Source organism: Nerophis ophidion, linkage group LG13 (genome assembly GCF_033978795.1).
Source record: "Nerophis ophidion isolate RoL-2023_Sa linkage group LG13, RoL_Noph_v1.0, whole genome shotgun sequence".
NCBI lineage: Eukaryota > Metazoa > Chordata > Actinopteri > Syngnathiformes > Syngnathidae > Nerophis > Nerophis ophidion.
The window spans coordinates 61,323,283-61,347,271 of NC_084623.1; the positions used below are offsets into that span (position 1 = coordinate 61,323,283).

The 23,989-nt window shown below is 39.3% G+C and overlaps 1 protein-coding gene and 1 pseudogene across 5 annotated transcripts in view; one reads left to right on the top strand and one right to left on the bottom strand.

The window, feature by feature from the left end:
- Positions 1-23,989, top strand: part of LOC133564833 (pleckstrin homology-like domain family B member 1) — a 689,899-nt pseudogene that overhangs the window by 594,733 nt on the left and 71,177 nt on the right.
- The window catches only part of LOC133564831 (ubiquitin carboxyl-terminal hydrolase 32-like), an 87,943-nt gene that overhangs the window by 24,042 nt on the left and 39,912 nt on the right, over positions 1-23,989 (bottom strand). For 3 of the 5 annotated variants that reach the window (XM_061919340.1, XM_061919339.1, XM_061919342.1), the window contains 9 exons: positions 22,625-22,763; positions 20,046-20,151; positions 17,356-17,529; positions 16,865-17,039; positions 16,651-16,802; positions 9,817-9,928; positions 8,327-8,493; positions 7,180-7,364; positions 5,764-5,850 (listed from right to left, as the gene is read on the bottom strand). In XM_061919340.1, the coding sequence (XP_061775324.1) occupies positions 5,764-5,850; positions 7,180-7,364; positions 8,327-8,493; positions 9,817-9,928; positions 16,651-16,802; positions 16,865-17,039; positions 17,356-17,529; positions 20,046-20,151; positions 22,625-22,763 (1,297 nt within the window). The remainder of the gene's footprint in view (positions 1-5,763; positions 5,851-7,179; positions 7,365-8,326; positions 8,494-9,816; positions 9,929-16,650; positions 16,803-16,864; positions 17,040-17,355; positions 17,530-20,045; positions 20,152-22,624; positions 22,764-23,989) is intronic. The other 2 variants (XM_061919338.1, XM_061919341.1) reach the window with 2 other exon arrangements.

Here is a 23,989-nt window from a genome sequence, read left to right on the forward strand (position 1 = left end):
TACAGAACCTGAACACACACAAAGTACTATCACCTACTACTTCAACTACAGAACCTGAACACACACAAAGTACTATCACCTACTACTTCAACTACAGAACCTGAACACACACAAAGTACTATCACCTACTACTTCAACTACAGAACCTGAACACACACAAAGTACTATCACCTACTACTTCAACTACAGAACCTGAACACACACAAAGTACTATCACATACTACTTCAACTACAGAACCTGAACACACACAAAGTACTATCACGTACTACTTCAACTACAGAACTTGAACACACACAAAGTACTATCACCTACTACTTCAACTACAGAACTTGAACACACACAAAGTACTATCACCTACTACTTCAACTACAGAACTTGAACACACACAAAGTACTATCACCTACTACTTCAACTACAGAACCTGAACACACACAAAGTACTATCACATACTACTTCAACTACAGAACCTGAACACACACAAAGTACTATCACCTACTACTTCAACTACAGAACCTGAACACACACAAAGTACTATCACATACTACTTCAACTACAGAACTTGAACACACACAAAGTACTATCACCTACTACTTCAACTACAGAACCTGAACACACACAAAGTACTATCACCTACTACTTCAACTACAGAACCTGAACACACAAAGTACTATCACGTACTACTTCAACTACAGAACCTGAACACACACAAAGTACTATCACCTACTACTTCAACTACAGAACCTGAACACACACAAAGTACTATCACATACTACTTCAACTACAGAACCTGAACACACACAAAGTACTATCACCTACTACTTCAACTACAGAACCTGAACACACACAAAGTACTATCACCTACTACTTCAACTACAGAACCTGAACACACACAAAGTACTATCACCTACTACTTCAACTACAGAACCTGAACACACACAAAGTACTATCACCTACTACTTCAACTACAGAACCTGAACACACACAAAGTACTATCACCTACTACTTCAACTACAGAACCTGAACACACACAAAGTACTATCACCTACTACTTCAACTACAGAACTTGAACACACACAAAGTACTATCACCTACTACTTCAACTACAGAACCTGAACACACACAAAGTACTATCACCTACTACTTCAACTACAGAACCTGAACACACACAAAGTACTATCACATACTACTTCAACTACAGAACCTGAACACACACAAAGTACTATCACCTACTACTTCAACTACAGAACCTGAACACACACAAAGTACTATCACATACTACTTCAACTACAGAACCTGAACACACACAAAGTACTATCACCTACTACTTCAACTACAGAACCTGAACACACACAAAGTACTATCACATACTACTTCAACTACAGAACCTGAACACACACAAAGTACTATCACATACTACTTCAACTACAGAACTTGAACACACACAAAGTACTATCACCTACTACTTCAACTACAGAACCTGAACACACACAAAGTACTATCACCTACTACTTCAACTACAGAACCTGAACACACACAAAGTACTATCACATACTACTTCAACTACAGAACCTGAACACACACAAAGTACTATCACATACTACTTCAACTACAGAACCTGAACACACACAAAGTACTATCACCTACTACTTCAACTACAGAACCTGAACACACACAAAGTACTATCACGTACTACTTCAACTACAGAACTTGAACACACACAAAGTACTATCACGTACTACTTCAACTACAGAACTTGAACACACACAAAGTACTATCACCTACTACTTCAACTACAGAACCTGAACACACACAAAGTACTATCACGTACTACTTCAACTACAGAACTTGAACACACACAAAGTACTATCACGTACTACTTCAACTACAGAACTTGAACACACACAAAGTACTATCACCTACTACTTCAACTACAGAACTTGAACACACACAAAGTACTATCACATACTACTTCAACTACAGAACCTGAACACACACAAAGTACTATCACATACTACTTCAACTACAGAACCTGAACACACACAAAGTACTATCACGTACTACTTCAACTACAGAACTTGAACACACACAAAGTACTATCACCTACTACTTCAACTACAGAACTTGAACACACACAAAGTACTATCACATACTACTTCAACTACAGAACCTGAACACACACAAAGTACTATCACATACTACTTCAACTACAGAACCTGAACACACACAAAGTACTATCACGTACTACTTCAACTACAGAACCTGAACACACACAAAGTACTATCACCTACTACTTCAACTACAGAACTTGAACACACACAAAGTACTATCACGTACTACTTCAACTACAGAACCTGAACACACACAAAGTACTATCACGTACTACTTCAACTACAGAACTTGAACACACACAAAGTACTATCACCTACTACTTCAACTACAGAACCTGAACACACACAAAGTACTATCACCTACTACTTCAACTACAGAACCTGAACACACACAAAGTACTATCACCTACTACTTCAACTACAGAACCTGAACACACACAAAGTACTATCACCTACTACTTCAACTACAGAACCTGAACACACACAAAGTACTATCACCTAGCTACTTCAACTACAGAACCTGAACACACACAAAGTACTATCACCTACTACTTCAACTACAGAACCTGAACACACACAAAGTACTATCACCTACTACTTCAACTACAGAACCTGAACACACACAAAGTACTATCACATACTACTTCAACTACAGAACCTGAACACACACAAAGTACTATCACGTACTACTTCAACTACAGAACTTGAACACACACAAAGTACTATCACCTACTACTTCAACTACAGAACTTGAACACACACAAAGTACTATCACCTACTACTTCAACTACAGAACTTGAACACACACAAAGTACTATCACCTACTACTTCAACTACAGAACCTGAACACACACAAAGTACTATCACATACTACTTCAACTACAGAACTTGAACACACACAAAGTACTATCACCTACTACTTCAACTACAGAACCTGAACACACACAAAGTACTATCACATACTACTTCAACTACAGAACCTGAACACACACAAAGTACTATCACCTACTACTTCAACTACAGAACCTGAACACACACAAAGTACTATCACCTACTACTTCAACTACAGAACCTGAACACACACAAAGTACTATCACGTACTACTTCAACTACAGAACCTGAACACACACAAAGTACTATCACCTACTACTTCAACTACAGAACCTGAACACACACAAAGTACTATCACATACTACTTCAACTACAGAACCTGAACACACACAAAGTACTATCACCTACTACTTCAACTACAGAACCTGAACACACACAAAGTACTATCACCTACTACTTCAACTACAGAACCTGAACACACACAAAGTACTATCACCTACTACTTCAACTACAGAACCTGAACACACACAAAGTACTATCACCTACTACTTCAACTACAGAACCTGAACACACACAAAGTACTATCACCTACTACTTCAACTACAGAACCTGAACACACACAAAGTACTATCACCTACTACTTCAACTACAGAACTTGAACACACACAAAGTACTATCACCTACTACTTCAACTACAGAACCTGAACACACACAAAGTACTATCACCTACTACTTCAACTACAGAACCTGAACACACACAAAGTACTATCACCTACTACTTCAACTACAGAACCTGAACACACACAAAGTACTATCACCTACTACTTCAACTACAGAACCTGAACACACACAAAGTACTATCACGTACTACTTCAACTACAGAACCTGAACACACACAAAGTACTATCACCTACTACTTCAACTACAGAACTTGAACACACACAAAGTACTATCACCTACTACTTCAACTACAGAACCTGAACACACACAAAGTACTATCACCTACTACTTCAACTACAGAACCTGAACACACACAAAGTACTATCACATACTACTTCAACTACAGAACCTGAACACACACAAAGTACTATCACCTACTACTTCAACTACAGAACCTGAACACACACAAAGTACTATCACCTACTACTTCAACTACAGAACTTGAACACACACAAAGTACTATCACGTACTACTTCAACTACAGAACTTGAACACACACAAAGTACTATCACGTACTACTTCAACTACAGAACTTGAACACACACAAAGTACTATCAAGTACTTCTTAAACATAAATTCTTACAATTGTACATGTCATTAAATACACTCTGTGATGTATTACTGTGTACATATTATTAGATAGATAATACTTTTATTAATTCCTTCAGGAAAATTAAAATATGTGATGTATTACAGTGTACATAATATGTGATGTATTACAGTGTGTGTTTTTTGATTGATTGATTGATACTTTTATTAGTAGATTGCACAGTACAGTACATATTCCGTACAAGTGACCACTAAATGGTAACACCCCAATAAGTTTTTCAACTTGTTTAAGTCGGGGTCCACATTAATCAATTCATGGTAAAGGTGTATGTATATGATGTTACTATAAGTGTGTGTATGTATATGATGTTACTATAAGTGTGTGTATGTATATGATGTTACTGTAAGTGTGTGTATGTATATGATGTTACTATAAGTGTGTGTATGTATATGATGTTACTATAAGTGTGTGTATGAATATGATGTTATTATAAGTGTGTGTATGTATATGATGTTACTGTAAGTGTGTGTATGTATATGATGTTACTATAAGTGTGTGTATGTATATGATGTTATTATAAGTGTGTGTATGTATATGATGTTACTGTAAGTGTGTGTATGTATATGATGTTACTATAAGTGTGTGTATGTATATGATGTTACTATAAGTGTGTGTATGAATATGATGTTACTGTAAGTGTGTGTATGTATATGATGTTACTATAAGTGTGTGTATGAATATGATGTTACTGTAAGTGTGTGTATGTATATGATGTTACTATAAGTGTGTGTATGTATATGATGTTACTATAAGTGTGTGTATGTATATGATGTTACTATAAGTGTGTGTATGTATATGATGTTACTATAAGTGTGTGTATGTATATGATGTTACTATAAGTGTGTGTATGTATATGATGTTACTGTAAGTGTGTGTATGTATATGATGTTACTATAAGTGTGTGTATGTATATGATGTTACTATAAGTGTGTGTATGTATATGATGTTACTATAAGTGTGTGTATGTATATGATGTTACTATAAGTGTGTGTATGTATATGATGTTACTATAAGTGTGTGTATGTATATGATGTTACTATAAGTGTGTGTATGTATATGATGTTACTATAAGTGTGTGTATGTATATGATGTTACTATAAGTGTGTGTATGTATATGATGTTACTATAAGTGTGTGTATGTATATGATGTTACTATAAGTGTGTGTATGTATATGATGTTACTATAAGTGTGTGTATGTATATGATGTTACTATAAGTGTGTGTATGTATATGATGTTACTGTAAGTGTGTGTATGTATATGATGTTACTATAAGTGTGTGTATGTATATGATGTTACTGTAAGTGTGTGTATGTATATGATGTTACTATAAGTGTGTGTATGTATATGATGTTACTATAAGTGTGTGTATGTATATGATGTTACTGTAAGTGTGTGTATGTATATGATGTTACTGTAAGTGTGTGTATGTATATGATGTTACTGTAAGTGTGTGTATGTATATGATGTTACTGTAAGAGTGTGTAGTGTTACCTGTACCAGGGACACAATGCACAGGAGGTACCATCTTTGTCCACCACCCGCAGAGTGAAAGGGTACTGGTATCCCAGACTGTCGTCACTGGAGGAAGTACACAACATGTCATAGTACTTCAAATGTACTGCAATATGTAGTACTTCACTGATGTGTGTCTGCCTCATCATACATGAACTACACAACATGTCATAGTACTTCAAATGTACTGCAATATGTAGTACTTCACTGATGTGTGTCTGCCTCATCATACATGAACTACACAACATGTCATAGTACTTCAAATGTACTGCAATATGTAGTACTTCACTGATGTGTGTCTGCCTCATCCTACATGAACTACACAACATGTCACAGTACTTCAAATGTACTGCAATATGTAGTACTTCACTGATGTGTGTCTGCCTCATCATACATGAACTACACAACATGTCATAGTACTTCAAATGTACTGCAATATGTAGTACTTCACTGATGTGTGTCTGCTTCATCATACATGAAGTACACAACATGTCATAGTACTTCAAATGTACTGCAATATGTAGTACTTCACTGATGTGTGTCTGCCTCATCATACATGAACTACACAACATGTCATAGTACTTCAAATGTACTGCAATATGTAGTACTTCACTGATGTGTGTCTGCCTCATCATACATGAAGTACACAACATGTCACAGTACTTCAAATGTACTGCAATATGTAGTACTTCACTGATGTGTGTCTGCCTCATCATACATGAAGTACACAACATGTCACAGTACTTCAAATGTACTGCAATATGTAGTACTTCACTGATGTGTGTCTGCCTCATCATACATGAACTACACAACATGTCATAGTACTTCAAATGTACTGCAATATGTAGTACTTCACTGATGTGTGTCTGCTTCATCATACATGAAGTACACAACATGTCATAGTACTTCAAATGTACTGCAATATGTAGTACTTCACTGATGTGTGTCTGCCTCATCATACATGAACTACACAACATGTCATAGTACTTCAAATGTACTGCAATATGTAGTACTTCACTGATGTGTGTCTGCCTCATCATACATGAAGTACACAACATGTCACAGTACTTCAAATGTACTGCAATATGTAGTACTTCACTGATGTGTGTCTGCCTCATCATACATGAAGTACACAACATGTCATAGTACTTCAAATGTACTGCAATATGTAGTACTTCACTGATGTGTGTCTGCCTCATCATACATGAAGTACACAACATGTCATATATGTAACATAGTTTCCTGGGAATAAATACTTTCTAACGTGGTATTTTCACAATCAGGTTGTGTAGTACTACAGCAATATCTCTTCCTGGGAATAAATACTTTCCGATGTGGTATTTTGTTTGTGTAGTACTGGAGTACTAGAGTAACCTGTGTTGTGGGCGTGCCTACCAGTCCTGGGCGTGGTTGCTGGAGTCCTGCGGGGGCAGTGGACTGACCAGCCTGGACACTTGCCTCCAGACGGCGTCATAGAGGTTCTTCTTGGTGGTATGCACAGTGCAGGGAACTATCAGAGGCATGCCAAACAGACTGGGACGGTTCTTCTGGGACGACAGGAAGTAAAGTTCTGTGCGCATCTGAAAAACACAAGATGCTGATGTACATTCTATGATGTCATTATCACATTCTATGATGTCATTATCACATTCTATGATGTCATTATCACATTCTATGATGTCCTTATCACATTCTATGATGTCATTATCACATTCTATGATGTCATTATCACATTCTATGATATCCCTATCACATTCTATGATGTCATTATCACATTCTATGATGTCATTATCACATTCTATGATGTCATTATCACATTCTATGATGTCATTATCACATTCTATGTCATTATAACAGATGTACATTGTATGATAAGTTATCTTAATCAAAGATGTACATTGTATAATATCATCATCACAGATCCACATTGTATGAAGTGATATTATAACAGATCCACGTTGTATGATGTGATATCATTATCACAGATGTACATTGTATGTCATTATAACAGATGTACATTGTATGATGTGATATCTTAATCAAAGATGTACATTGTATGATATCATCATCACAGATGCACATTGTATGAAGTGATATCATCATCACAGATGTACATTGTATGATGTGATATCATTAACACAGATGTACATTGTATAATGTGATAGCATAATCGCAGATGCATATCGTATGAAGTGATATTATAACAAATGCACATTGTATGATGTGGTATCAATATCACAGATGTACATTGTATGATGTCATTATCACAGATGTACATTGTATGATGTGGTATCAATTTTACAGATGCACATTGTATGATGTGATATCATTATCACATATGTACATTGTATGATGTGATATCATTATCACAAATGTACATTGTATGATGTGATATCATTATCACAAGTGTACATTGTATGATGTGATATCATAATGACAGATGTATAGTATATGATGTGATATCATAGTTGATAAGACAGCAGTAGATATAGGTACATTAGTAAATATGTTGAACATCTCCAAAGTACAGATTACAACTCACCATCTTTCTGTGCATGGCGATGATGTAACCGGTGACAGCACTTTCATGCCTGTGTCCGTTGGTCAGTCCATTCACGAGGGGCGTTTCCATGGTGACTGCCTCCTCATGGCAGGTGAAAGGAGGTTCAGGGTGGAGGCCGGTGCTACATGTAGCTACAGTGCTGCAGTCTGATGAGGAGACACCATATGACTGTCATATCTGTACATCTGTGCATGTTTTACATGTAGCTACAGTGCTGCAGTCTGATGAGGAGACACCATATGACTGTCATATCTGTGCATCTGTTACATGTAGCTACAGTGCTGCAGCCTAATGAGGAGACACCATATGACTGTCATATCGGTGCATGTTTTACATGTACTGTAGCTACGGTGCTGCAGTCTGATGAGGAGACACCATATGACTGTCGTTTTTCATTGGACCATGCATATATCACATGTAATTAGTCTGATGAGGAGACACCATACGACTGTCGTTTTTCATTGGACCATGCATATATTACATGTAATTAGTCTGATGAGGAGACACCATACGACTGTCATTGTTCATTGGCTGTGCATATTTTACATGTAATTAGTCTGATGAGGAGACACCATATGACTGTCATATCTGTGCATCTGTTACATGTAGCTACAGTGCTGCAACCTAATGAGGAGACACCATATGACTGTCATATCGGTGCATGTTTTACATGTACTGTAGCTACGGTGCTGCAGTCTGATGAGGAGACACCATATGACTGTCGTTTTTCATTGGACCATGCATATATCACATGTAATTAGTCTGATGAGGAGACACCATACGACTGTCGTTTTTCATTGGACCATGCATATATTACATGTAATTAGTCTGATGAGGAGACACCATACGACTGTCATTGTTCATTGGCTGTGCATATTTTACATGTAATTAGTCTGATGAGGAGACACCATACGACTGTCATTGTTCATTGGCTGTGCATATTTTACATGTAATTAGTCTGATGAGGAGACACCATACGACTGTCATTGTTCATTGGCTGTGCATATCTTACATGTTATTAGTCTGATGAGGAGACACCATACGACTGTCATTGTTCATCGGCTGTGCATATTTTACATATTAGTCTGATGAGGAGACACCATACGACTGTCATTGTTCATCGGCTGTGCATATTTTACATGTTATTAGTCTGATGAGGAGACACCATACGACTGTCATTGTTCATCGGCTGTGCATATTTTACATGTTATTAGTCTGATGAGGAGACACCATACGACTGTCATTGTTCATCGGCTGTGCATATTTTAGGTGTAGCTCCAGTGCTGCAGGCTGATGAGGAGACACCATACGGCTGTCATTGTTCATGGATAGTGCATATTTTACATGTGGCTACATTACTGCAGTGTGACGAGGAGACACCGTATGGCTGTCATTGCATACATTGACTGTGACAGTGATTTGTTAGCAAACAGCGTGAAGTGGAAGATGATGTTGAGTGGGCACCTCACCTGGCAGGTGAGGTGAGTGTAGAGACGTTGGCGAGCCTGGCACTGGGATCTCAAAGGCACACAAGAAGGTGCTGACAGTCAGACGCACCTTCTGGTGATCCTGAGGGAAGTTCTGCAACACAACGTTGTGCGATGACTTCAAAGGAAGATCAACAAAAACTGACTTCTTACTTCCTGCATAGGAAACATTTTCTCTTCTTAACTTTGGCAATGTCTTCCATCATTTCTTCATATTTACAACTCAAGGTCTGGAAATAAACATCCCCATTATACAGTATAAATATAAATGTAGCTGCTGACAGAAGCACATTGTATACCTGCTATAGCATTTCAGAGTTGGTTATAATAAATAAATACAATGTATAAATATTCAGTTCATATTTACATATGGTGTGATTAAAAATGTATTTTATTTGGTCATTTCATGCAAGTATATGTTAAATGTATTTTGTTATAAAACCCATGTAGATTGCAGAGGAATATATTTTTTGTTTGGGGTTTGGTGACATTGTTGGGGGGACAATAAAGGAAGCAGCACGAGACAGCAAGCATCTGATGGAAGAGCTTCATGGCGTCTCGGCTTGAAAAGAAACTTTATTCCCTCGGAGTTTGTGAGGCCAACGAGCTCGGAATCTTTGTGATAATGAATGTGAAATCTAGGTCTTTTCTTTATTTGATGTCGGACTAATTGGAAGTTCCGTTTTTTATTAGTTCTGACGGCATTATTTTGGCATTGTGTGGGCATCGTTGTCAAGGAGACGAAGGCCTGGCTGAAATAAATGTCTGAGAACTTGAGCCTTGATTAAGACCTCGGAGGGAGTAACAATATACTTTCTATACACATACTCATTATATAACTGTATAAACCCTCAACTGTATACTGTAAATAAACATACTCATTATATAACTGTATAAACCCTCAAGATTATAGAACTGTATACTGTAAATAAACATTCTTATTATAGAAATGTATACAATATATACTGTCAACATTACCATTATATAACTGAATACTACATATACTGTAAACAGATGTGACCAATCTAAGTCTGAGACTAGATGTGACCAATCTAGGTCTAAGACTAGATGTGACCAATCTAAGTCTGAGACTAGATGTGACCAATCTAGGTCTAAGACTAGATGTGACCAATCTAAGTCTGAGACTAGATGTGACCAATCTAGGTCTAAGACTAGATGTGACCAATCTAAGTCTAAGACTAGATGTGACCAATCTAGGTCTAAGACTAGATGTGACAATCTAAGTGTAAGACTAGATGTGACCAATCTAAGTCTAAGACTAGATGTGACCGATCTAAGTCTAAGACTAGATGTGACCAATCTAGGTCTAAGACTAGATGTGACAATCTAAGTGTAAGACTAGATGTGACCAATCTAAGTCTAAGACTATATGTGACAATCTAAGTCTAAGACTAGATGTGACAATCTAAGTCTAAGACTAGATGTGACAATCTAAGTCTAAGACTAGATGTGACCAATCTAAGTGTAAGACTAGATGTGACTAATTTAAGTGTAAGACTAGATGTGACCAATCTAAGTCTAAGACTAGATGTGACCGATCTAAGTCTAAGACTAGATGTGACCAATCTAGGTCTAAGACTAGATGTGACAATCTAAGTGTAAGACTAGATGTGACAATCTAAGTCTAAGACTAGATGTGACAATCTAAGTGTAAGACTAGATGTGACCAATCTAAGTGTAAGACTAGATGTGACCAGTCTAAGTCTAAGACTAGATGTGACTAATTTAAGTGTAAGACTAGATGTGACCAATCTAGGTCTAAGACTAGATGTGACAATCTAAGTGTAAGACTAGATGTGACCAATCTAAGTCTAAGACTAGATGTGACCAGTCTAAGTCTAAGACTAGATGTGACCAATCTAAGTCTAAGACTAGATGTGACCAGTCTAAGTCTAAGACTAGATGTGACTAATTTAAGTGTAAGACTAGATGTGACTAATCTAAGTGTAGAACAGACCTGGCCACATGAGGCCCATTAAGATCTACAATCTGGCCCACCAGACATTCCCAAATCATTAGTTTAGATGTTTAAGATGTGAAGTGTGGTGACCATCATGATGTGTTCTCATCTTGCATAATCACATGATTTAGTCAACTATACCAAATATGGCAATGGCAGGAAGCTGCACTTTTCAATGATGTACTACTTAATATACTCAACTAATGAGTTACTATGGTCATGTAATGAGTTACTATGGTCATGTAATGAGTTACTATGGTCATGTAATGAGTTACTATGGTCAAGTAATGAGTTACTATGGTCATGTAATGAGTTACTATGGTCATGTAATGAGTTACTATGGTCATGTAATGAGTTACTATGGTCATGTAATGAGTTACTATGGTCATGTAAGGAGTTACTATGGTCATGTAATGAGTTACTATGGTAATGTAATGAGTTACTATGGTAATGTAATGAGTTACTGTGGTCAACTAATGAGTTACTATGGTCATGTAATGAGTTACTATGGTCATGTAATGAGTTACTATGGTCATGTAATAGTTACTATGGTCATGTAATGAGTTACTATGGTCATGTAATGAGTTACTATGGTCATGTAATGAGTTACTATGGTAATGTAATGAGTTACTGTGGTAATGTAATGAGTTACTATGGTCATGTAATGAGTTACTGTGGTAATGTAATGAGTTACTGTGGTCATGTAATGAGTTACTATGGTCATGTAATAGTTACTATGGTCATGTAATGAGTTACTATGGTCATGTAATGAGTTACTATGGTCATGTAATGAGTTACTATGGTAATGTAATGAGTTACTGTGGTAATGTAATGAGTTACTATGGTCATGTAATGAGTTACTGTGGTAATGTAATGAGTTACTGTGGTCATGTAATGAGTTACTATGGTCATGTAATGAGTTACTATGGTCATGTAATGAGTTACTATGGTCATGTAATGAGTTACTATGGTCATGTAATGAGTTACTATGGTCATGTAATGAGTTACTATGGTCATGTAATGAGTTACTATGGTCATGTAATGAGTTACTATGGTCATGTAATGAGTTACTATGGTCATGTAATGAGTTACTATGGTCATGTAATGAGTTACTATGGTCATGTAATGAGTTACTATGGTCAACTAATGAGTTACTATGGTCATGTAATGAGTTACTATGGTCAACTAATGAGTTACTATGGTCATGTAATGAGTTACTGTGGTAATGTAATGAGTTACTATGGTCATGTAATGAGTTACTATGGTCATGTAATGAGTTACTATGGTCATGTAAGTCACAGGAGGCACCAAAGTGGATGTCAGAGACAGACGTGGAAGGAGATTTTTACAACCAAGCTCTACAAAAAAGTGATATTATATCAGATTGGTTGTTGTTGTTTTTTTAATCTTCACATTCTTATTTCGCTGTGTTTGTTTCATTTTTGTTGTGTTTTGCTTGAGTGTAAATAATGTGGATGGGAGGGGGTGTGGCCTTCATATGTTGTCAATATTCAGTGTTTTATCATCCATATTTCATATTGTAAATCCCACATTCTTTATATTCATGTACATTCTGGGTGTCTCATTCAGTAGAAAAATTGTAATTCCATTCTGTTTCCTAAGGCGGTCTGTCAGAACTTTTTTTAGTGAAGTGAATTATATTTATATAGCGCTTTTCTCAAGTGACTCAAAGCGCTTTACATAGTGACACCCAATATCTAATTTTTACATTTAAAGCAGTGTGGGTGTCACTGGGAGCAGGTGGGTGTCACTGGGAGCAGGTGGGTGTCACTGGGAGCAGGTGGGTGTCACTGGGAGCAGGTGGGTGTCACTGGGAGCAGGTGGGTGTCACTGGGAGCAGGTGGGTGTCACTGGGAGCAGGTGGGTGTCACTGGGAGCAGGTGGGTGTCACTGGGAGCAGGTGGGTGTCACTGGGAGCAGGTGGGTGGCACTGGGAGCAGGTGGGTGTCACTGGGAGCAGGTGGGTGGCACTGGGAGCAGGTGGGTGGCACTGGGAGCAGGTGGGTGGCACTGGTAGCAGGTGGGTGGCACTGGGAGCAGGTGGGTGTCACTGAGAGCAGGTGGGTGTCACTGGGAGCAGGTGGGTGGCACTGGGAGCAGGTGGGTCAAGTGTCTTGCCCAAGGACACAACGGCAGTCACTAGGATGGTACAAGCGGGGATCGAACCTGCAACCCTCAAGTTGCAGGCACGGCCGCTCTACCAACCGAGCATTCAGTTGGTAGCATTCAGTCAGACATTATTGTGAGGTTTTGTATTAGTGTTCTTAAAAATAAGACCCAAACACACATAAGCATATACAAATGTATATGTAGATGGATGGATGGATGGATGGATGGATGGACGGACGGACGGACAGACAGACAGACAGATAGATAGATAGGACAGACAGATAGATAGATAGATAGATAGATAGATAGATAGATAGATAGATATACGTAGATAGATAGATAGATAGATAGATAGATAGATAGATATACGTAGATAGATAGCGTATATTACCAAATAGTAACCCGGGGGTTTGTTCCACAAAATGTATTTTGGAGCCAGGTGTTGAAAAGAAGCAGGCAGGTATTTGCAGCAGACTTTGATATATATTGGTTCCGATGGTATCTTGTGGCCGGGAGGGAACATCCTTCTGTGCAACAGTTGTTCTCCTCCTTCTGTGCAACAGTTGTTCTCCTCCTTCTGTGTGACAGTTGTTCTCCTCCTTCTGTGCAACAGTTGTTCTCCTCCTTCTGTGCAACAGTTGTTCTCCTCCTTCTGTGCAACAGTTGTTCTCCTCCTTCTGTGCAACAGTTGTTCTCCTCCTTCTGTGCAACAGTTGTTCTCCTCCTTCTGTGCAACAGTTGTTCTCATCCTTCTGTGCAACAGTTGTTCTCCTCCTTCTGTGTGACAGTTGTTCTCCTCCTTCTGTGCAACAGTTGTTCTCCTCCTTCTGTGCAACAGTTGTTCTCCTCCTTCTGTGCAACAGTTGTTCTCCTCCTTCTGTGCAACAGTTGTTCTCCTCCTTCTGTGCAACAGTTGTTCTCCTCCTTCTGTGTGACAGTTGTTCTCCTCCTTCTGTGCAACAGTTGTTCTCCTCCTTCTGTGCAACAGTTGTTCTCCTCCTTCTGTGCAACAGTTGTTCTCCTCCTTCTGTGCAACAGTTGTTCTCCTCCTTCTGTGCAACAGTTGTTCTCCTCCTTCTGTGCAACAGTTGTTCTCCTCCTTCTGTGCGACAGTTGTTCTCCTCCTTCTGTGCGACAGTTGTTCTCCTCCTTCTGTGCGACAGTTGTTCTCCTCCTTCTGTGTGACAGTTGTTCTCCTCCTTCTGTGCGACAGTTGTTCTCCTCCTTCTGTGCAACAGTTGTTCTCCTCCTTCTGTGCAACAGTTGTTCTCCTCCTTCTGTGCAACAGTTGTTCTCCTCCTTCTGTGCAACAGTTGTTCTCCTCCTTCTGTGCAACAGTTGTTCTCATCCTTCTGTGCAACAGTTGTTCTCCTCCTTCTGTGTGACAGTTGTTCTCCTCCTTCTGTGCAACAGTTGTTCTCCTCCTTCTGTGCAACAGTTGTTCTCCTCCTTCTGTGCAACAGTTGTTCTCCTCCTTCTGTGCAACAGTTGTTCTCCTCCTTCTGTGCGACAGTTGTTCTCCTCCTTCTGTGCAACAGTTGTTCTCCTCCTTCTGTGTGACAGTTGTTCTCCTCCTTCTGTGCGACAGTTGTTCTCCTCCTTCTGTGCAACAGTTGTTCTCCTCCTTCTGTGCAACAGTTGTTCTCCTCCTTCTGTGCAACAGTTGTTCTCCTCCTTCTGTGCAACAGTTGTTCTCCTCCTTCGGGGTCAAGTTGTTGCCAGGCAGGAAAGGATGAAACCACCAAACACCTCCCCGGTGTCTCTGGTGTCACTGGCACTGGCAAACAAGTCCTTGGTCATAATGTCCATCACTTTGCGGGACGCAGGGTTGAGTCCAGGAAGCTCCAAGGTGATTGATCCACCCACACAAATTAGCATCCGGCTCGTGGCTCACTTCCTTGCTACCTCCAGCAGATAAGTTAGCCCGTTTTCCATCGATGGTTGACTGAGATAGTAGTTCTCCCTTTTTTGGGTTCTATTCTCGTACGTGTTTTGGGTCAGGGGTAAAATGCCTGGCTGCTGCCAAACTACAATTCTGCTCCGCATACTTCACAACCGCTAGCTTGAACTTTAAGTCAAACTTTCTGTTCTTCTTCCCCCTTAAAGTATTCCCGTCCACCAGTTGTGGTGTAGCGCTATCCTGTTCATTCAACTCACTGCTACTGTTGAAACTTTTCCTGGTGGGTTTGTAGTTGTCGTTGAGTGTGTGTCACGCTACCTGCGCTGACCCATTGCAATACCTGGAGTACCCAGAATCCCCACGTAACGGCACACATTTCGTTAAGCCTTTGATTGTCATGTAACTCTCTGGACTCTGTTAGCGTCATTAGCAGAATTACTGCACCTTTGCTTTTCCTTTTAGCTTCAAAAATTGGGCTGAATGAAATGAATATGATTTGAATGTAAATGATGCAAATACCAGCCCACTATTTGGACACAGCCGGTTATTGGGAAGAAGCGGCTCATTCACAAAATGGGGTCAGACCCCGGGCGCCTATTAGGACACGGGCGTTTATTTGGTAATATACGGTCGATAGATAAACCGGCCCCCAGACACCTTTTTTCTCTAAATGTGGCCCCTGAGTCAAAAGAGTTGCCCAGGCGTGGTCTAAGACCTGAGGACTGGTGCTAGTTGTTGTGCCGGAGACACTCACCCTGTTCCTTTCTCCAAGTAGAAGTACAAGTCCCAGGAAGTGAAGTCCTACCTTAATGTTGGCACCATGGACCTCAGCCAGAAGAATCTGTTCAGGCTTCAGGTCACAGAGTTCACTCAGCAGCTTCTTGAGTCCGGTGTACTTCTCGTCCATGTTCAACCTTAGACCGTAGCGCACAGGAATGGAGCCTTCCAGTTTGATGACTGCAGGCGAGAGGAAACAGGAAGTGACCAGGAGACTCCTGGCACCCAGGACATGTTCTCACCAGTGATCTCCAGGTGCATGGAGCTGTCCATGGGCAGAGGCAGCGACAGGAAGTTGAAGGGGTCGAAACGGGAGCTGATGTGACCACAGGTCTTGCACTTGACTTGGGACTTCAGCTGACCGTGGAACAGGTCCACCACGATGGAGCGGTTCCTGCGCAGGTGGTTCTCCCAGGCCTTGAAGTTGAGGAGAACATGAACAATAGATGTTTACTGGGATTGTTCTTCATCCCAGTGATACGAGATCCTGGACTAGACCCCAGGTTCAGAACCTTTTTCACCTCAGGAGTCAACTTCTCCAATACAGACCACAGTTGTTTGTTAGCTGGCCCTCTTGGAAAGGCCCTATGGTTAAGAACCACTGGACCAGAACAGTGACATGAAATCCTAGAATCAAAACATCTAGATGCAGGACATAGTCCATCTCTGTCTCATCAAGTCTTATTTGTTGGTGACAAATTAGAAAACAAGTTCTTGTGGAGGACTTTCTGACCTCAGACGCCACTTCCCAGTCAGGACGACCATCGCTGTCCTTCAGCTCCACGTAGGGCTTCTCATGGACTCTGTTCAGGTCTTCATGCAGACCATCCAGCAGGAAGGCCAGCAGCTCCTGGGAGTCCTGCTGCTGGAAGCCATTGAAGCGAGGAGCATACTTGGCTATGGTCCACTGAAGGAGATGGAGAAGTTTATTGTCCATGGACCTCAGACCAAGTACTGATCTGAAACTAAGTAGTGATCTGAAACTAAGTAGTGATGTGAAACTAAGTACTGATCTGAAACTAAGTAGTGATGTGAAACTAAGTAGTGATGTGAAACTAAGTAGTGATCTGAAACTAAGTAGTGATGTGACACTAAGTACTGATCTGAAACTAAGTACTGATCTGAAACTAAGTACTGATCTGAAACATAGTTATGATTTGAGACTAAGTAGTGATGTGAAACTAAGTACTGATCTGAAGCTAAGTACTGATCTGAAACATAGTTATGATTTGAGACTAAGTAGTGATGTGAAACTAAGTACTGATGTGAAACTAAGTAGTGATGTGAAACTAAGTAGTGATGTGAAACTAAGTAGTGATGTGAAACTAAGTAGTGATGTGAAACTAAGTAGTGATGTGAAACTAAGTACTGATCTGAAACTAAGTACTGATCTGAAACTAAGTAGTGATGTGAAACTAAGTACTGATGTGAAACTAAGTACTGATCTGAAACTAAGTACTGATCTGAAACTAAGTAGTGATCTGAAACTAAGTAGTGATGTGAAACTAAGTACTGATCTGAAACTAAGTACTGATCTGAAACTAAGTACTGATCTGAAACTAAGTAGTGATGTGAAACTAAGTAGTGATGTGAAACTAAGTACTGATGTGAAACTAAGTACTGATCTGAAACTAAGTACTGATCTGAAACTAAGTACTGATCTGAAACTAAGTAGTGATGTGAAACTAAGTAGTGATGTGAAACTAAGTACTGATGTGAAACTAAGTACTGATGTGAAACATAGTTATGATTTGAGACTAAGTAGTGATGTGAAACTAAGTAGTGATGTGAAACTAAGCACTGATGTGAAACTAAGTAGTGATGTGAAACTAAGTACTGATGTGAAACTAAGTAGTGATGTGAAACTAAGTATTGATCTGAAACTAAGTAGTGATGTGAAACTAAGTACTGATGTGAAACTAAGTACTGATCTGAAACTAAGTAGTGATGTGAAACTAAGTAGTGATGTGAAACTAAGTAGTGATGTGAAACTAAGTACTGATCTGAAACTAAGTAGTGATGTGTAACTAAGTACTGATGTGAAACTAAGTAGTGACGTTTAACTAAGTAGTGATGTGAAACTAAGTACTGATCTGAAACTAAGTAGTGATGTGTAACTAAGTACTGATGTGAAACTAAGTAGTGACGTTTAACTAAGTAGTGATGTATAACTAAGTAGTGATGTGTAACTAAGTAGTGATGTATAACTAAGTAGTGATGTGTAACTAAGTAGTGATGTATAACTAAGTAGTGATGTATAACTAAGTAGTGATGTTTAACTAAGTAGTGATGTATAACTAAGTAGTGATGTGTAACTAAGTACTGATGTGAAACTAAGTACTGATGTGTAACTAAGTAGTGACGTTTAACTAAGTAGTGATGTATAACTAAGTAGTGATGTGTAACTAAGTAGTGATGTATAACTAAGTAGTGATGTATAACTAAGTAGTGATGTTTAACTAAGTAGTGATGTATAACTAAGTAGTGATGTTTAACTAAGTACTGACGTATAACTAAGTAGTGATGTTTAACTAAGTAGTGATGTTTAACTAAGTACTGACGTGTAACTAAGTAGTGATGTTTAACTAAGTAGTGATGTTTAACTAAGTAGTGATGTATAACTAAGTAGTGATGTATAACTAAGTACTGACGTGTAACTAAGTAGTGATGTATAACTAAGTAGTGATGTATAACTAAGTAGTGATGTATAACTAAGTACTGACGTGTAACTAAGTAGTGATGTATAACTAAGTAGTGATGTATAACTAAGTAGTGATGTTTAACTAAGTAGTGATGTTTAACTAAGTAGTGATGTATAACTAAGTACTGACGTGTAACTAAGTAGTGATGTATAACTAAGTAGTGATGTTTAACTAAGTAGTGATGTATAACTAAGTACTGACGTGTAACTAAGTAGTGATGTATAACTAAGTAGTGATGTTTAACTAAGTAGTGATGTTTAACTAAGTAGTGATGTATAACTAAGTACTGACGTGTAACTAAGTAGTGATGTATAACTAAGTAGTGATGTTTAACTAAGTAGTGATGTGAAACTAAGTAGTGACGTTTAACTAAGTAGTGATGTATAACTAAGTAGTGATGTATAACTAAGTAGTGATGTATAACTAAGTACTGACGTGTAACTAAGTAGTGATGTATAACTAAGTAGTGATGTTTAACTAAGTAGTGATGTTTAACTAAGTAGTGATGTTTAACTAAGTAGTGATGTATAACTAAGTACTGACGTGTAACTAAGTAGTGATGTATAACTAAGTAGTGATGTTTAACTAAGTAGTGATGTATAACTAAGTACTGACGTGTAACTAAGTAGTGATGTATAACTAAGTAGTGATGTTTAACTAAGTAGTGATGTGAAACTGGTCTTTAGGATGACTAAGTGTAGTGTGAACACAAGTCTTTCACCCTGAGTTTGAGGGGTGCTATGTTCTTCTGGGTTCCGCTCCACAGCTCCAGGACCAGATCACCGTAACATTTGGCCATGTGACCTCGCATACCGATGGGGTTGGATCTGTGGGACCAATGGACAAACTGTAAAAAGGACCACTCCCCATGCAGGATCATGATTTAACATGCAACAGGACAGTACACGACTACAGGTGTAACGCTAAAGGTGTGATGCTACAGGTGTAAACGCTACAGGTGTAAACGCTACAGGTGTAAACGCTACAGGTGAAACGCTAGAGGTGTGATGCTACAGGTGTAAACGCTGCATGTGTAAACGCTACAGGTGTGACGCTACAGGTGTGACACTACAGGTGAAACACTACAGGTGTGATGCTACATGTGTAAACGCTACAGGTGTGATGCTACATGTGTAAACGCTACAGGTATGATGCTACAGGTGTAAACGCTACATGTGTAAACGCTACATGTGTGATGCTACAGGTGTGACGCTACAGGTGTGACGCTACAGGTGTGATGCTACATGTGTGACGCTACAGGTGTGACGCTACATGTGTGACGCTACATGTGTGATGCTACATGTGTGACGCTACAGGTGTGATGCTACAGGTGTGATGCTACAGGTGTGATGCTTCATGTGTTCCTCCAGGTGAAATGTTGCAGCAAAGACAAGCAAAGAAGACGAGAGCAGAATTGCTGTTGAACATGAACTCAAAATAAACTTTACTAGCACTCTTAATCTCCCATTTGTCTCCACCCACACACGGGATTATGTAATGTGACTCCACCCACACACGGGATTATGTAATGTGACTCCACCCACACACAGGATTATGTAATGTGACTCCACCCACATTTGGGATTATGTAATGTGACACCACCCACACACACGGGATTATGTAATGCGACACCACCCACACAAACAATTAAGGAATGTGATTCCAACCACACACAATTATGTAATGTGACACCACACACACGGGATTATGTAATGTGACACCACCCACACAAACAATTAAGGAATGTGATTCCACCCACACACGGGATTATGTAATGTGACACCACACACACACGGGATTATGTAATGTGACTCCACCCACACAGGATTATGTAATGTGACTCCACCCACACACACACATGGGATTATGTAATGTGACACCACCCACACACACGGGATTATGTAATGTGACACCACACACACACGGGATTATGTAATGTGACTCCACCCACACAGGATTATGTAATGTGACTCCACCCACACACACATGGGATTATGTAATGTGACTCCACCCACACACACATGGGATTATGTAATGTGACTCCACCCACACACACATGGGATTATGTAATGTGACACCACCCACACACACGGGATTATGTAATGTGACTCCACCCACACAGGATTATGTAATGTGACACCACCCACACACACACACGGGATTATGTAATGTGACTCCACCCGCACACACAGGGGATTATGTAATGTGACACCACCCACATTTGGGATTATGTAATGTGACTGCACCCACCCACAGGATTATGTAATGTGACTCCACCCACACACATGGGATTATGTGATGTGACACCACCCACACACACACGGGATTATGTAATGTGACTCCACCCGCACACACAGGGGATTATGTAATGTGACTCCACCCACACACACATGGGATTATGTAATGTGACTCCACCCACACACACATGGGATTATGTAATGTGACACCACCCACACACACGGGATTATGTAATGTGACACCACCCACACACACGGGATTATGTAATGTGACTCCACCCACACAGGATTATGTAATGTGACACCACCCACACACACACACGGGATTATGTAATGTGACTCCACCCGCACACACAGGGGATTATGTAATGTGACACCACCCACATTTGGGATTATGTAATGTGACTGCACCCACCCACAGGATTATGTAATGTGACTCCACCCACACACATGGGATTATGTGATGTGACACCACCCACACACACACGGGATTATGTAATGTGACTCCACCCGCACACACAGGGGATTATGTAATGTGACTCCACCCACACACACATGGGATTATGTAATGTGACTCCACCCACACACACATGGGATTATGTAATGTGACACCACCCACACACACGGGATTATGTAATGTGACACCACCCACACACACGGGATTATGTAATGTGACTCCACCCACACAGGATTATGTAATGTGACACCACCCACACACACACACGGGATTATGTAATGTGACTCCACCCGCACACACAGGGGATTATGTAATGTGACACCACCCACATTTGGGATTATGTAATGTGACTGCACCCACCCACAGGATTATGTAATGTGACTCCACCCACACACATGGGATTATGTGATGTGACACCACCCACACACACACGGGATTATGTAATGTGACTCCACCCGCACACACAGGGGATTATGTAATGTGACACCACCCACACACACATGGGATTATGTAATGTGACTGCACCCACCCACAGGATTATGCAAGGTGACTCCACCCACACAAATGTGCTGCAGCCATACAAAGATGAAAGCAAGAAGAAGTCACCTGTTGAGTTCATACAGGTGTCTCCCAGAGGTGAAGTAGTCAGTGAGAGGTCGGGTGTTGCTCACACACTGAATACTGGAGTTCATGAAACACGTGTTGCCAAGGTTACTGAGACCTGTTGCTCCTTTCTCTGTGGGAACTGTTACAATAACACACACATTCATCTGTCAATGTTACAATAACACACACATTCATCTGTCAATGTTACAATAACACACACATTCATCTGTCAATGTTACAATAACACACACATTCATCTGTCAATGTTACAATAACACACACATTCATCTGTCAATGTTACAATAACACACACATTCATCTGTCAATGTTACAATAACACACACATTCATCTGTCAATGTTACAAGAACACACACATTCATCTGTCAATGTTACAAGAACACACACATTCATCTGTCAATGTTACAATAACACACACATTCATCTGTCAATGTTACAATAACACACACATTCATCTGTCAATGTTACAATAACACACACATTCATCTGTCAATGTTACAATAACACACACATTCATCTGTCAATGTTACAATAACACACACATTCATCTGTCAATGTTACAATAACACACACATTCATCTGTCAATGTTACAATAACACACATATTCATCTGTCAATGTTACAATAACACACACATTCATCTGTCAATGTTACAATAACACACACATTCATCTGTCAATGTTACAATAACACACACATTCATCTGTCAATGTTACAAGAACACACACATTCATCTGTCAATGTTACAATAACACACACATTCATCTGTCAATGTTACAATAACACACACATTCATCTGTCAATGTTACAATAACACACACATTCATCTGTCAATGTTACAATAACACACACATTCATCTGTCAATGTTACAATAACACACACATTCATCTGTCAATGTTACAATAACACACATATTCATCTGTCAATGTTACAATAACACACACATTCATCTGTCAATGTTACAATAACACACACATTCATCTGTCAATGTTACAATAACACACACATTCATCTGTCAATGTTACAATAACACACACATTCATCTGTCAATGTTACAAGAACACACACATTCATCTGTCAATGTTACAATAACACACATATTCATCTGTCAATGTTACAATAACACACACATTCATCTGTCAATGTTACAATAACACACACATTCATCTGTCAATGTTACAATAACACACACATTCATCTGTCAATGTTACAATAACACACACATTCATCTGTCAATGTTACAATAACACACACATTCATCTGTCAATGTTACAATAACACACACATTCATCTGTCAATGTTACAATAACACACATATTCATCTGTCAATGTTACAATAACACAC